At 44.8% G+C, this 14,850-nt stretch overlaps 1 protein-coding gene across 3 annotated transcripts in view; it reads left to right on the top strand.

Annotated features, from left to right (window-relative positions):
- TAOK3 (TAO kinase 3) overlaps positions 1–14,850 on the top strand; it is a 155,487-nt gene that overhangs the window by 129,865 nt on the left and 10,772 nt on the right. For all 3 annotated transcript variants that reach the window (XM_050924129.1, XM_050924130.1, XM_050924131.1), the window contains 4 exons: positions 751–885; positions 8,643–8,879; positions 9,429–9,557; positions 12,679–12,882. In XM_050924129.1, coding sequence (XP_050780086.1) covers positions 751–885; positions 8,643–8,879; positions 9,429–9,557; positions 12,679–12,882 — 705 coding nt within the window. The remainder of the gene's footprint in view (positions 1–750; positions 886–8,642; positions 8,880–9,428; positions 9,558–12,678; positions 12,883–14,850) is intronic.

Below are 14,850 nucleotides of genomic sequence, written 5' to 3'. Positions count from 1 at the left end.
CTAGTTCTTAAGCCTTTGACTACTAGAGAGTGAGGGATTTCAGAGAAGACCATTTGTGGTAAACCTATGAGCTGTCTCTTTAAATTAAAAAAAAAAAAAAAAAAAAACCCTTTGCGAGGCTGTAGAGAGAAAGTGCTAGAACCGTGCATGATCATGACTGGAAAGCAGGATCCCTGAGTGGTCACTGAGTCTTCCCAGCACAAGATCGGGAAGCTGGTCTCTTCAAGCCTGCAATGTTTTTAGGCAGAATGATCCTTCTTCAGAGCAGCTAGCAAACAAAAAGATCAAATTAAGGAGAAAGCAAATCTTGAAAGGGAATGAGGCAAAATCTTGCTCCTGTGTTAAAAAGGAACAGCATCCTCCTGGCTAGACATGGAAATCACATTTTTAAAGGGATTATTTGGTTGCAGCGCTTTAAGCAAACCTTTCTGAAGAGTCTGATTGCTCTGCATTGCTTTGTGCTTTTGCTTCATTTTTTTAAACATATGTAATTCTGGAGGTTAAAAAAAAAAAAGAGAAATTCTGCCAGGGATTCAGAAGGCATCCCACTAGCGATCAGCTGACATTCTGAACTGAAGGCTGCAATGTGTTGCTTATTCATTTTGTACTGTGGGAGCTGCAGGGGCTAGCAGAGAGCTAAACTATGCATTTCAAACAGCAGTGCTTGTGCAGAAAGAGGGGTGAGAAAGAGGCAGCCGGCGAGGAAAGAGCACAGCTGGACTTTCTCCTTGTTTTTATCCATTTCTGCAGGATCATGTATTTATAAGGGATGAGGTGGGCCACAGGGATCACAGGCCTGAGCCGCGGCCTACCCAGTCAGTCCAGAATCAGGCCCTCCACTACCGGACCCGAGAGCGCTTTGCTACAATCAAATCAGCATCTTTGGTAAGCGAACACCCCACCCCATCCCTTCTTCTTCTCTCTCTTTGGTTGGGAAGAGGATTAAGAATTTTCTTCTCATCCATATTTTTTTTTGTTGGCATAGCAACTAGATATTGCACAGAAAGGGGTGCGTGTGTGTGAGAGAGAGAGAGAGAGAGAAATGTAAAAAAAATCCATTCTGGTTGTGTTTCCAGCCTATATAAAATCAAACACATTTATGAGTGAAGTTGATTTCCTCTCTGATTTTTTTTCTATATTGCATCTCTCTCTTTTGTTAGTGGTGACTACTAGTAAGAGACTAATCAGTGTGCATGCATATATATTTAATTGCACGTGTATAGGTAATAGATTTTGGTTTTGAACAAAAAAAAATCAAATGTTGATGTATTTGATCATTTAAAAAATGAGACAGTTACCTTCCAGGGATGAATTGCTGGCTATATGTGGCTCATTGATTTATTTATTTCAAGCTACTGTATTTACTGCATTTTTTCCCTGTTCAAATCCATGAAACATTGCCTGGCTCCAGTAAATGAGGGTTTACAGCAGCCTGTCGTCTCACAAAGAGAGGAGAAGGGGTTGGTAGGATCAGGCAGCATTTGTACTATTGCAAATGTCATCGGTGTAGATGGCTTTGTAGTAGCAAAAGGGGTGTGTGCCAGAAGAGTTAGTTTTCTTGCCTCCTCCACCATCTCTCTGTGTGTCTCATACACACAGCCTGAAATCAGCAGCAGCCTTCCGAGGGAGGAGAGGGATGGCATAAGCAAGAAACAGGGTCCTAAACTGAAAATAATTGAAATATTGATTATTTCAGCTGGACTGACATTAGAGGTCACATGGGTCGGAAGATTTACAATGTATCCAGTGTCTGGCCATTGCATTTGCTGCCTATTATGACATCATCGCAGGCCAACCCAGAAATTACAATGGGTAACCCTCCCCCTTTCTGTTTTAGTGTGTATCTGAATGATTCCCCCTCCCCCATCACCACCATTTGCTGATTCCCTGTCACACCCCAGCCTGTGCGCGTGTGTTGACCTTAGGTTAAAGCCTGTGCAGTGGGGATATTAATATTGTTTGTGCTGCTGAAACCTAAAATGAAGCAGTGGAATTCAGACTACTACCATTCCTGTTGGCCTGCATCTAGGGCAGTGAGTTTCTTTTTCCAGGTGTACTTCTGAGTAACACACGCTCTGATTGTTCCATTCCCCCCCACCCCCCATTCAAAGGGTGACCTAGAAATCTACGCATTAGAGGTCTTCGTACCAGCATTCCTGACACAGCAGGGACCTCAGATAGCCTACACCCTTTCTCTGATATTCCCGTGTTGGGAACTGTCTTTGTAGACTATACAGTGCCAAGCAATTGTCTGCACTGAACAAGTAGGATAGCTTCTTTCCAGTCAAGTTGGAGTCGGGGGGGGACAAATGATAAACTACTCAAAATGTCATGGGACAAGCCAAATAAAACCCCATATCTATTCTGGCATCTTGCTGGCTGATACGGTTTACCCGCCGTGGAAGGCTCCTCGCTACCTTAACCCCATCACCAGAGGGCATAATTCCTGGTCTCTTTCACCTTGTAATTCTCCAGGGGTTCTATTCCTTTGCCTTAATACTTCAGTTAATTCTGCTATCAACAAGTTATCCCAGGCGATGGAGGAGTTTTGAGAGCCATCTGCCAGGCAGTAGAGGGTGCTCATGTGATGATGAAATGCATTGTCCAGACATCCCCCTGAACTCCTCTGCTCAGGGCAGCTGACGTCCCAAGGTCACTCCAAAGCCCCACTTCGTGGCAGCCTCCTCTGGGGCTGATACTCTGTGCACTGGGTCTCTGGGATACTTGGATTTGCTAAAGCTTCTCTTCCTACGTGACCAAATCACCGTACAGTTAAAGGGGTTGTGAAGCTAAGTAGGGAATATTCTTTTTTCCTGTCATTTCCACGGGGTGTGTTCCTGAGGCGAAGTATGTTTGGGGTCATGCAGGGCTGGTTTGGAGTTCAGGTGAGTGCAGCAGTGCATGCGCACCATGGTATCTCCTGGCAAGAGTGAATAGGAGACTGATGATAATACCCACTGGTTAAATCCATTTAGAATACAACAGCACCGCTCTCTTCTTGGGTGAAGCGTGGGATTTCCTTTCCTCCATACATCTCCATCCTTCTGCTTCCAGGATCTGTGTCCGTGAACACCTCCCTGGCCTTTCTTATGTCAGGAATGAAATGAAATGACAGGAAAGCAACATACAGGAGCAGCTCGTGTGGCGGTTTTGTTGTTCCTCCCGTATCCGAATACAAAGAAAAAGATTAAAACTGTTTTCCCCATAAAAACCTGTCACGGGTAGAGGGTATGTAGTTGCATGTGCAATCTTTTGTGTAGGTTTTATTTCACTTTATAATGGGAATACTTATTTTCTTTCCGTTCAGTTATATCAGTGGCTTTTCCCCCCTTTGATTCAAAGACCTCATATATATATATATATATATATATATATATATATTTATATATATATAACCATAACCTTTTTTGTGGTTATATGCCACTACAGTTGCAGTTAATAATTCTGTGGAGGGGGAAGGATTCATAACCTATCCTCACTCCAATCTGTTTTTGGGTGAGCATACAGAGGGAACGCTCAGAATTGCCAGAAGAGGGTTGGTTACTTAGTGAGCATCACATGGGAGATTTCTAGCATCCCTGCAACCAGCCATTCAGATCTCAGTGGTTCTTCATTCTTCTAGTTGATTTTCACTTTGTTGCTTCCATAAGGTATCTTAAGTGAGGTGCTGTCTTCTCTACATGGACGTTAGATCCCATGGCATTGGCATCTTCTAAAATAAGAGCAGGTTTGGTTGCTCCCCCCACCCCAGACTGCTCCCCATTGCTATCCATCAGTTGCCTTCTCTGGGTTCTGCTCCCCAACCCCTGAAGAGTTGTACAGTTGTGAGAGAAATAATGACTATTTCATAAAGGCCATGGACTGCTCTGATGCTGTTAGTAGTGATCTCTTGGGATGAAAACCTCTGTGTAAACATGCATTGTTTTGTTGAGGTGAAAAATCATCTTCCTGTGAGATTCCCTCAAACCCCCCAGCCTGAGAGATGGACAGCACTGTAGATAGAATGCATTCTGCACTGGGGAGGGAAGCGGAATAGCTGTCCCAGCTGGTTGAATTCAGAAACAATATATGTGATCTCTGAACCTTCAAGTTCTCCCTGGTCTGAACTTGCTGTAGTGCAGGCTCTCAGAGGAGATGAGTGTCTCTAAAAAGGCACTGTCAATTTGAAATGTAGTCCATAGCCAAACATTAGTTAAAAGTGATTTCTGGTAGCTCACCTACCCCTGAGCCCCATGATAAATGTTATGGTTATATAGTCACACTTTCCCATTGGTTTTAAATGTGTTTTTCTGCCCTATTTCTGCATGAGAGCACCACCCAAACAATAGGGAAACTGACTGACTTTACAGAAGAAGCAGTGAGATGAATGACCAACAAAGTGCTGCTAGAGGCACAAAGGAAACAAGCTGTGAAAACAGAAATATTTTTTTCTCTAATCTCTTTCAGAGACTGTGACCTTAGGTATTTTTTGTAACAACAGTAGATAATTATTCAGGCAAGAGTATGATTGTTAACTTGGTGCGTCTTTTAAGGCCAATTTTAATCCTCTTTTGGAGCAGAAGTTCTCAGATCTGTTCATAGTGTGGGCTACTGTTAACATGAGCTGCCTTCTTTCTCATTGTTTATGATTCAGACCATTTGCAATTCCATCGTATCCCTGTGGCAACAGGGACCATCACTTACATGGGACAGTAAGGAGAAAGCATTCCATGGGCTTTTTGTTGATTTTTATGCAATATAGGAGGCGTCAGCCTTGTGTGCCCTGCCACTTCTTCACAAATCGTGAAGCACATGTTTTGCAGATCACCAGTGGTCCACAGGCCACAATTCAAGAACCTTCGCTCAGGAGCTTGGAAAACCCCAGTTACCCTCACCTGGAAAGAATGCAGAACATGCTGCATCTTGATCACAAATGCCAGGCAGCATCCACCCTGAAAAGGAAGTTTGTCAAATCCATGCATTTAGAGACAGGATGGGGTAACAGTATTGTCTGAATTTATTTATGGCTTGACCCCTTTTTCTGAGGACCCACACTTCTGGATGCCTGTCTTCATAGTTGTTCACTTAATCTGGGTTTTCGAGATGATGGCCTCTGGTGCTTAAAATCCTAGAGAGTTAGTGGCAGTAGCAATGTGGGTTCAACTGAAGGCTGCCTTATTCTGTTTGGAATCAAAATGCAGACAAGGGAATCTTGTATTCTCACTCTGGGACCTTAAACTTCTTAGGCATCTGGTACATGAAGGCAGTGATCTATGGGGTCTGACCACTGAAATAACATCAGGCCAGTTGGACTCCAAATACAGACATATATATTTGAATTAATATAGTGTTTTCTGGGTCTGTTGAAAATCTATGGCATTGATGTGTCTTTCTCTTGTCAGAATCACCTGACTGCCCAAAAAGTATTCAGTTGATACTGTCCCCCTGCTCTATTGTCTTCTCATTCATAGTCCTTTTTTTCATTGTAAGAGATTGGGCATGTTTTCTTGCAACACCCCACCCTGGTAGCAGGGGCTGATATTTCTGGCAAATGGTTATGTGGATTCTGGTTGCTCATCTTACCTGGATATGAGAGGTGGGCATGGCTCTCGGGGGAGAGGATATGGTGTGCGGGCTGAGTAGTGTGTAGGGACGAATCTAAGTAATAGGTAGGGCTGGGGAGGAGATTTGAGCTAAACTTTCTTACTGTTAATGTCTGTTAATAAAACCAAATCTCAGGGAGGATGAATCTGGATTCTGCATAATATGTAGAGTGGCTGGGAGCAGGCTGGAAAAGACACCTGGTTACACATGCCTTAACCATGCTAAAGATAGGGGACAACTAAGTCTTGGTAAAAGCTATTGTATTTTATTCAGCCGTTCAGTTCTATAGCTGTCCTGACAACTGTTGTATGTTCATTTCAACACAGAGCTTTAACAACATCTCGTATGTCTGGCCCTGAAGTATTCTGACATTTTCTGATCATCTGGGAAATACTTTTGCAGTGAGCAAATCAGTCTTCTTCCCTTATCTGTTATAATCTGTAGGATTATGTTGTTCATAAAGCACTTTAATGTCCTTGTATAGTTAAGGCTGCCATTAACATGTTGTCATAGTGCTTCCTCGCTGTTCTTACGATTTTGTGTCTTTAACATCTGACTGACCGTCACCCCCATCGTATCCATTTGAAGACTGTCACTCGTCTTGCTATAATTGGTTTAGCTTCCTGTTGCTGGTGTACAAGTATATGATCAGTCTAGGTAACTTCAGAGTAATGTCCTTTGACCCTTGGTGTAAAGAGGAGACGTTTGTTTCTCTGGCACATGTTTGGCTTTAACAGGTTGGCTTTAACACAGCCACAGGTTGTCCCTGGGAACAGAGCCTGATTTAGACAGAAAATGGATAGTCTAGGTGGATACATTCCTCTGAATTAAATCCATGTTTCATTTTTTTCCTGCAGTGCTTCTGGTTGCTCATTCTGTGCCATAAATTCCATTGTTCTTATCAACAGTTATTCTGGGCCTTTGACTTCAGTTTTACTGATGGTTCATTGTTACGTCCTGCTTGCTGTTCTTGGTCCACAACACGGTAAAGGCCTTTCAGCCCTCCATCCAGATCTGCTTTTCATAGCCCACTGCAGAACAAAGAACTCTTCAGCCTTGGGAAACGGTTTGGCTGGAATGAATTTAAGCGTGCAGGCACCATGGTTTCACTCTACAGAGCCAGTACTGTTGTTCCCAATGGCATCTCAGCTATCTTGTCAAACTTGAACTGTTTTGTTGATTTAGATGGTTTTGTTGATCGCTGCTTCTTGCCAGCTAGTTGTCTTAAAATGCTGGACTGGCCAATGAGTGTTTAATAACCAAAAGCATCTGTTTTTCTTCCTTTATTAAAATTCAAGCCATTCAACAGCCCTTGAGGCATCCCATCCTAAGTCAGTGCTCAGCTGTTACTTTTTAACACCTTCTAGCGGCTGTGGTGATGCAGTACCTTCCACTATTTTTTCTGTGGATGCTGTGGTCACCACTTAACTACCCACAGAGAAATTCAAAAAGAGCCTGGGGTCCCCCAAACTGCAGAGAAAGTTGCCACTGTGCATGAGAATAAGAGCTATTTTGTTTTGTAAAGTTTCCATAGTCTCTGTCAAAGATCTGAGCACCATTTGCTTCTTGCTCGATCTGTGGAGCAAGTGTGGAGTGCAGGCCTGCAGGGCTACGGTCTCTGATCCCATGCGCCATCCATGCCAGGCCCAGCGTTCACCCACAGCCACTACCTGTGAATAGCAGCAGATAGTGAGATGGTGGTTTTGGTAGGCAAACCTACAGTCATGTCTTTTTACCAGGAAGAAGATGGTTGCGGTCTGTCTGACAATGCTCTCCTTTGAACGGGGAGCACTGCAATTGGTATTTTCTTCTTAAAATTCCTGGCATAACTGAGGCTCTTACCTCTCCTTCACATGCCTGCACTTGGAGCATGGAAATCTGTGCACCCTGTGAGTTTGTTTCAGCTGAACAGTGTTTGTAATCTGCTTAGCTCATACGATCCACCTTGTTAATACTGTTCAGTTATGGAACAGTGCGCCCCTGTGTTCGGAAACACTGGGTCCAATGGGCGGGATGGCTCTTTAAGGAGCGTGTGGTACCCAGCACCTCGCTTCTGTGTGTGCCACTTGTGGGAATCTGAGTGCAGGGAGATCTGCCTGTGTGTGTGGATTGTCAATAGAATAAAAACAGGAACACGGCTTCCGCATCCACTGGAAGCAGAAAATAATATTGGCAAGCACATTTTGACGATCATTCCGGAGCAACCCATAAGGAAGAATGTAAGGCTGTTGCAGTCGCTGGGAGGGGATAAAAATCAAGGGGTGGAGAATCCTTATGGGATGGAAATCAAGTATAACATATAAGGTGCAGATATAGATGGCCAGATGCAGGGTTTCCACCATGATCTTTAGTGAAAGGAGGGTGGGGGCCAGCACCCAGCAGTCTCAAGGTGAACCTGCAAAGTGGGGGCAATTTAATAATGAAAAGTGCTGACCTGGTGTGTTCTGGTGTTTCTCTAGGTTAGAGTGCGGGTAAGGGAACGGACTGGTGGGGTGGGGTAGACTATGAAAGTGAGCTGCCCTCCAGAGCTTTGGGAGGAAGCCTGGAATGAGGAAATGAGCATTTAATAAGGGAAAGAAGTGGAGTCAAAGCAAAGGAGTTTTGTTTCCCCCCTCCCCCCCCCCATGTTGTGACCATTTTGTGAACCCTGCCCGAGAGGGACTCTGTAGGTCTTAGACTTGCCTTTGTTTCCAAGTGCTCTGTGGGGTTCCCTAACCTCATCAGCGAGCTGCCTGCCTCTCTTCTGTGTAAATGGCTGGGCATTTCCTGCAAGGAACATGGCATGTTCTGTTACTGGACATGCCGTGAAACCCCTTTATAATGTGGAAAGATCTGGCTGCACATCCCAGGCGAGAGGCGTTCCTGGCCTCTATGCTTCCTCGATGTTGAGCCGTTTGTGACATTAGACAGTAGCTGCCTCTATAAAAACCTGGAGCAGTGTTCCCGGGGAGTTCATTTGTGAGTGCTGGGACTTTGCTTAGCAGGTAAGTAGCTGTGAAGGGGAGACTTGCCTGCAAAGGGAATCTCTAATGACTTTTTTTCCTTTTCAATGACATCAGGTTACAAGACAGATCCATGAGCATGAGCAGGAGAACGAGTTGCGGGAACAGATGTCAGGTTATAAGCGGATGCGGCGCCAGCACCAGAAGCAGCTGATCGCCCTGGAGAACAAGTTGAAGGCCGAGATGGACGAGCACCGCCTCAAGCTGCAGAAGGAGGTGGAGACCCATGCCAACAACTCGTCCATTGAGCTGGAGAAGCTGGCCAAGAAGCAAGTGGCTATCATGGAGAAGGAGGTCAGTAATTATATGAATTATATAGCTGGGCTGGGAGACTGAACAGGAAAGCACTGCAAGTGATCTCCAGGAAAAGACTGCTCAACCATCTCTAAAACATGTATTTTGGGAGCTGCAAGTGGCGACTGTCTGAGGGTGCTTTGGTAGCTTGTTTTACCCAAACCAGCTGGATCTCAGTCTAGTTCCTAATGGACAGGTGTCCTCAAGCACCAGTTGTCAGTGACTAGTAACACTGCTGACTGAACTGCCCTCATAGCCCTCGACGTGATGGTTCTAGGTCATGGGGCGAGACACGTCAATTGGTAGAGTAAAGAAGTTTGCACTATCCTAGCCTTGAGACTGAATGATTTCACATTTGGTTTGGTGGAGGAGAAACAGGAAGAAATTCCTAAATGTACGTGGGTGGTAAAATTTTTACAATTAAACTTTCATGTGGTTGAATACGGACAGGCTACGACCTTGCACCGCAGGGTTTGAGAGTGACTGAATGCACAATTACAGGTTGCTTGGCGATACACTTGGTGCACTCCCTCTCTCTCACTCTCTCAGGCAAAGGCGACTGCAGCAGATGAGAAGAAATTCCAGCAACAGATTTTGGCTCAGCAGAAGAAAGACCTAGCAACCTTTTTAGAAAGTCAGAAGAAGCAGTACAAGCTTTGCAAGGAAAAGATTAAAGAGGTAAGAATCGCCACATTTCAAAGTGGTTTGGAGCAAGTACAGTCCAAACTTTACTTTTGATAAATTTGGGCCTGCCCAGTGATGCAATGCCCATTACCACATGGCAATCCAAATTCAGATTCCTAACTCCACGGGCCTTCAGGAACTGGGAGAGCCTGGTGTCGTTCCAGAGCAATTTACTAATATTCTCAGTGGCATCAGCCGGCTACAGGAAGGTGAATCTCCACAAAGCAGGATCTTTGAAACTGAAAGTCATAGGGAAAAGGAGAGGTCCTGGAGAATTCCCACTGGCATCCCTCATAGAGCAGCAACTTGCCCATCAGCTTTATTTAAACCATTTATAAGGCACCTGCCAATAGTCATCAGCGTGCACAGCAATTACCAGTACAAAATCAAAATAAATCAATGGTTTGCCTGTATATCCAGCCAGTCCCACCCCAAACTGCATGCGTGAAGGCTGGCATTACACCGGTCAAAGGGACTAGTTAGCATAAAGTGCAGGGAGAAAAAGGATAGCAAACGAGAAGCAGAAGAGCTCATTACAGGTGTGAATCAGCAAAGCACTTGAGTATGTGTTTAAGGCCCATTGGAATCCATGAAACTTAAGCATGTGCTTAAGTACTTTGCTGAAACTGTGCTTAAGAAAATACAGACAAGGATAAGTCTGCAGAAATGGAGGCTTTTGCCTCAGTGCTCCAAAGGCCAGCAGAACTGTTGTCCTCTGAGTGTTCCCGTCCAAAGAGCCTGGCCTGACATAGTCCGGCTTCCAGCCTCAACTTGTTAATGCGCTCTAAGGTGCAATGGTTTATCTGTGATGAGCTGACTGACACAGGAGTCTCCAGAACCTCGTCCCACCTTGCGTGCTAACGCTAAACAACGTCAAGTCAGCTGCCCAGGTATTGACTAATTTATAGGGGAGGGTTGCCTACTCCTGATCAGAAAATACACTAACTGCATCCCTACCCCCAGGAAGGGAAAATGCCTGAGAGACTCCTGGTGTCATTCTATATCCATATGCCCTTGAGGCTGGGGCCAGCACACTGCAGCCTGGGCTGAGGGCCCATTTGATACCACTGTAATGTTTCTCGTTAAATGATGGGGTATTGCCACAAGGATTGTTTTTTGCCTTTCCCCATCTTGTAGCAGAGCTGAGCATGCTTCACGCTCCTTGTTACCTTGGGCGGACCGTGCCCAGACAGTGACCCTAGTCAGCCCTCAGGTGTGTCGGAGAACAAGCAGGCTAGCCTGCCTCCATCCCATCTAGCTGACCTTCATTGAGCTGTTAACGCTTGGCTGAAATTTAAACAAACAAAACCTTCCCCAAATACCCTGTTTTTCCAGGGATGCTACACCATTAAATCGGTGGAAACTCTTCAAAAAAAAAAAAAAAAAAAAGTGTATTGTGAAAGAGTGGTTCCCTGAGAACTGCAGCTCAAATAGCGTTTAATGCAAGTACACGAACTGTCCAGACTGTGCTCTTCTTCTTGTGGCTTGCCTGGCAAGTCTGTTTTAGTACATGACATAATGTGCATTTACATGGCACCTTGCAGCTGGGAATCAAAAGCACTTTACAAACCTTTCCTTTATTAAACTTTCTACCAAAAACCTTAGGCATGTGGGTGGGGGAATAGATAAATATATTCATTTTGCACCTGAGGAAACTGAGACATAGAAGGGTTAAATAACTTGACTTACCCAGAATCACAGGACAGATCAGTAGCAGAGCTGGGAATTGAACCCAGGAGTCACTGTTCCTGGAGTGCTCTCTAGCAATCCCTTTTGATGCCATCACATTGTGTTCTTATCATTGCTCTCTATAACCCAAGAGATGTTTGCCCTGCCAATAATTTTACTTCAGCTAGAGAGGTGGTGGTCTGGGGACCCATCTGGATCCTGTAAACCCCATGGTTCCATTCTTGCCATACGTCACAGAGTTGTGTAATAAATTTGTGCTTGAGAAACTGGCCAAAGGGTCTCCAAGCAAGCTGGACTGGCAGTGACTTGGAAACCAGTCCAGCTGTAGTTACCAAATAAACGCAGCGGCTCTCAACGTAGTGCCCAGAGGACTGTGTTTCACGTGTGATGGGATACTTGGTAGCATTTAAAACTGTGATTAGTAATACCTATGGTGCCGTTTGGGCCCAGAGTGAGGGAAAGGGGGGAGGGATCGCTCAGTGGTTTGAGCATTTGGTCTGCTAAACCCAGGGCTATGAGTTCAATCCTTGAGGGGGCCACTTAGGGTTCTGGGGCAAAAATCATTACTTGGTCCTGCTAATGAAGGCAGGGGGCTGGACTCAATGACTTTCAGTTCTAGGAGATAGGTATATCTTCAATTAGTATTTATTATTATTATTATTATTATTATTATTATTATTATTATAAAGCCAAACTGGATTGGGGAGCATTTCACTACATACCTTAGAGGGGGTTTTTTAAATCATTTAAGATGTTGTTACTGCCAGCCCTTGGTGGCTTTAAAGACCCATCCAGGCTGCAGGTGCTGGTTCAGACAGAACAAAGGAAGCCAGGTGTCAGTTCTTCAGTACAAGGAACATGGCCTTCCAGTAGGGTGTGCTTCACTGTTGCTCAGCACAGGTTTCACTTCTGTATTTTTTAAACTGGTTCAAGTAGTCAGAATTTCCTTCTGCTGTCATCCTTAGCACAAGCATCATGTGAAAGCCAGGTGGTGTCATTGTCAAAGAATCCTAAACAGAACTGCCTTGATCATGAACTCGGGTGTTGGTGGCTAAGTAGCTAGAGCACAGAATTGGAATCCAAGCTTGTCTGGCTTCAGATCGCGGCTTTAACAGAGACTTGCTTATGCAGGCTTTGGGCAAGTCATATGTCCCTAGATCCTCAGGTGTAAAATGGAATTCAGAGGTGGTGTGAGGGGTAGTGTCTTTAACGCACTTTGAGAGCCTAGGCGGAGGTGCTTACAGGAGCACAATGTGTTCTTATTACTACTACTATTGTTAAGTAGGTAAAGGGTAGTGCAGAGTCACGTGAATGTACCACTGCCATCTGGCTCCAGAGGGCTCATGTGGGCATCACCAAGATAGACAGGTTGGTCCTAAGAAGCGACTCGTTTCTTGATAATTTATTTGTGTGCGCACGCGCCCAGGAGATGAATGAGGACCACAGCACACCAAAAAAAGAGAAGCAAGAGCGAATCTCCAAACACAAAGAGAATCTGCAGCACACGCAGGCCGAAGAGGAGGCCCATCTACTCAGCCACCAGAGGCTTTACTACGACAAAAACTGCCGCTTCTTCAGGCGAAAAACCATGATTAAGAGGCACGAGATGGAGCAGCAGAACATTCGAGAGGTACGTCACTCTTTAATATTTGGCGCTATTTAACCTCTCACTTGCTGGATGGTTTGATTAGTTTGTTCTTAGCTGTGGTGTTCAGGGCTGTAAAGCAGAGGTTCAAGAACCGAGGGCTGTGGCTGACTGGTGATTCATGGAGTTCTTGCTAGTTCCCTGGTACTGGCTGTTCTCGCTTCTATCTGCTAAATTGCATAAAGAGGTAAAAATACATGTAATGTTCTGGCTGTTAATTTTCCAAGTAAGCAACTTCTGTAGTGACAACAAGGCTTCTCTTGCTGGTGTGGGCAGCTCCAAGGGAACATATTGGGTTTGGTAGTCAGGCTCTCTTGAGTGGAAGACATCTACTTGATCTCCTTGGCATGGGATTTGTTGGGTGACCCCACTGGGCTTCTCTGGCAGGAGACTCGAGAGAGTCAGCTGCCACATGTGCCAACCTCGTCCAGGGTATTCCTGTGAGACATCTGTGGTACACTCACAAGAGCAGTAGCACAGTTGAGTGTTCGTCATGTGACCAGTGTCTACTCTGTTGGATTGGTTACGAACAGTCAAATGGCTAGAAGCAGATGTTACACCCATAAACTGCATTAAAAGAATATTAAAGCTGCAAAGTCAAGCACTCAGGAGTTAGAAATGGCAGCATTAAAGTTGCCTGTACAACCTTAATGTAACCCCCTCATGCATATGCAGTATGATATTATGTGATCATGTCATTCAAAACTGTTTATTCCACAGGACCACTGCCTCATTCAGTGCACAGGATGGACCTGCTCTGGGATTAATCAGTATTACGTGGTAAAGGAGGATGTTGAGTCTATCTCTGCCTCTGCCAGAGAGTTCCTATGTGATACTGGGCACAGGTCGCTTACACCCAACTTTTCGTAGGTGGTCATTAACTGTGTTCCTCATTTACTGAGTGCCTGACTTGAGACCCGAGGGTCTGATTTGCAGAAGCATGGAGCACTCACAGCTGCAACGGAAATGAACGGGAGCTGTGCTTGGAACATAAGAAGTGCGATATAATGCAAAGCACTTTGAAAAACCAGGTCCTGGACATCTCCACATGCGCACCTAAAATTAGTGGATGCTTCAGTTCCCCATCTGTAAACAGAGATAGTACCAACTCCTCCTCTCACGGGGATTTTGTGAAGGTTGATTAATGTTTGTGAAGCACTTGTTTGAGCATTGTAGAAAAGCCCATGAGGAAATTAAAAATTCTGCCTTCCGAGCAGGGACTGAATAGTGTGGTGTAAATAAGGCCTGGGACCACACATTGAACAACGAGAGGACAGACTCATTAAGTGAGCACCATCCATCCTGTGCACTGAGAAGGGCAGGAGTCCTATGGAAAAATAGTATGTCCTCATCTAATTAAAGACTGTATCATAATGCAAATGCACAAGTGGGCAGAATTAAGGTTGCACAAGCATTTCTTAGCTTTTGACTGCCTGACTTTGTAATCCTGATGTTCTTGTAACACAGTATTTTTTGCGTGAGATTTCCTAGGGTTTTAAAAAGCAAACTGAAAAAACAAATTCCATCGTGTGTCGTTATATTGACGTGGATCATCAGCAGAGTTGGAACATGTAGATGCCCAGCACAGACTCTGTCACTTGACTAATAGAGTAACTGATAGCAGTAGTGGGTTGTCATTCTCTGTGGACTGGCACTAGTGGGGAACTGGACAATTTGCCTGTGGGTTTCACAAGTATTTGCTGGCAGCAGAATCGTGAGGCATGAAACACTTCAGCCCAGCTGGCTAAAGGTTGACTAGAAGCAACTGAAAACATGTTCTTATAATAGGAAGTGTCAGGCAGTCACACAGAGGTTGGCAGACAGAGAGAAATAAATATGTATCTACACAGGTACACATGCAGGCCAAGATTTTCATCAGTGACTAGTAATTTTGGGTGCCTTGATTGTTGGGTGTCCCACAGGAGTTGCCTTAAAAGCAGCTTGGTCTTCAGA

The sequence above is a fragment of the Gopherus flavomarginatus genome, chromosome 15, assembly GCF_025201925.1.
Source record: "Gopherus flavomarginatus isolate rGopFla2 chromosome 15, rGopFla2.mat.asm, whole genome shotgun sequence".
Lineage (NCBI taxonomy): Eukaryota > Metazoa > Chordata > Testudines > Testudinidae > Gopherus > Gopherus flavomarginatus.
The sequence above is the reverse complement of the archived record's forward strand: the minus strand, read 5'-3'. Positions and strand labels throughout refer to the sequence as shown.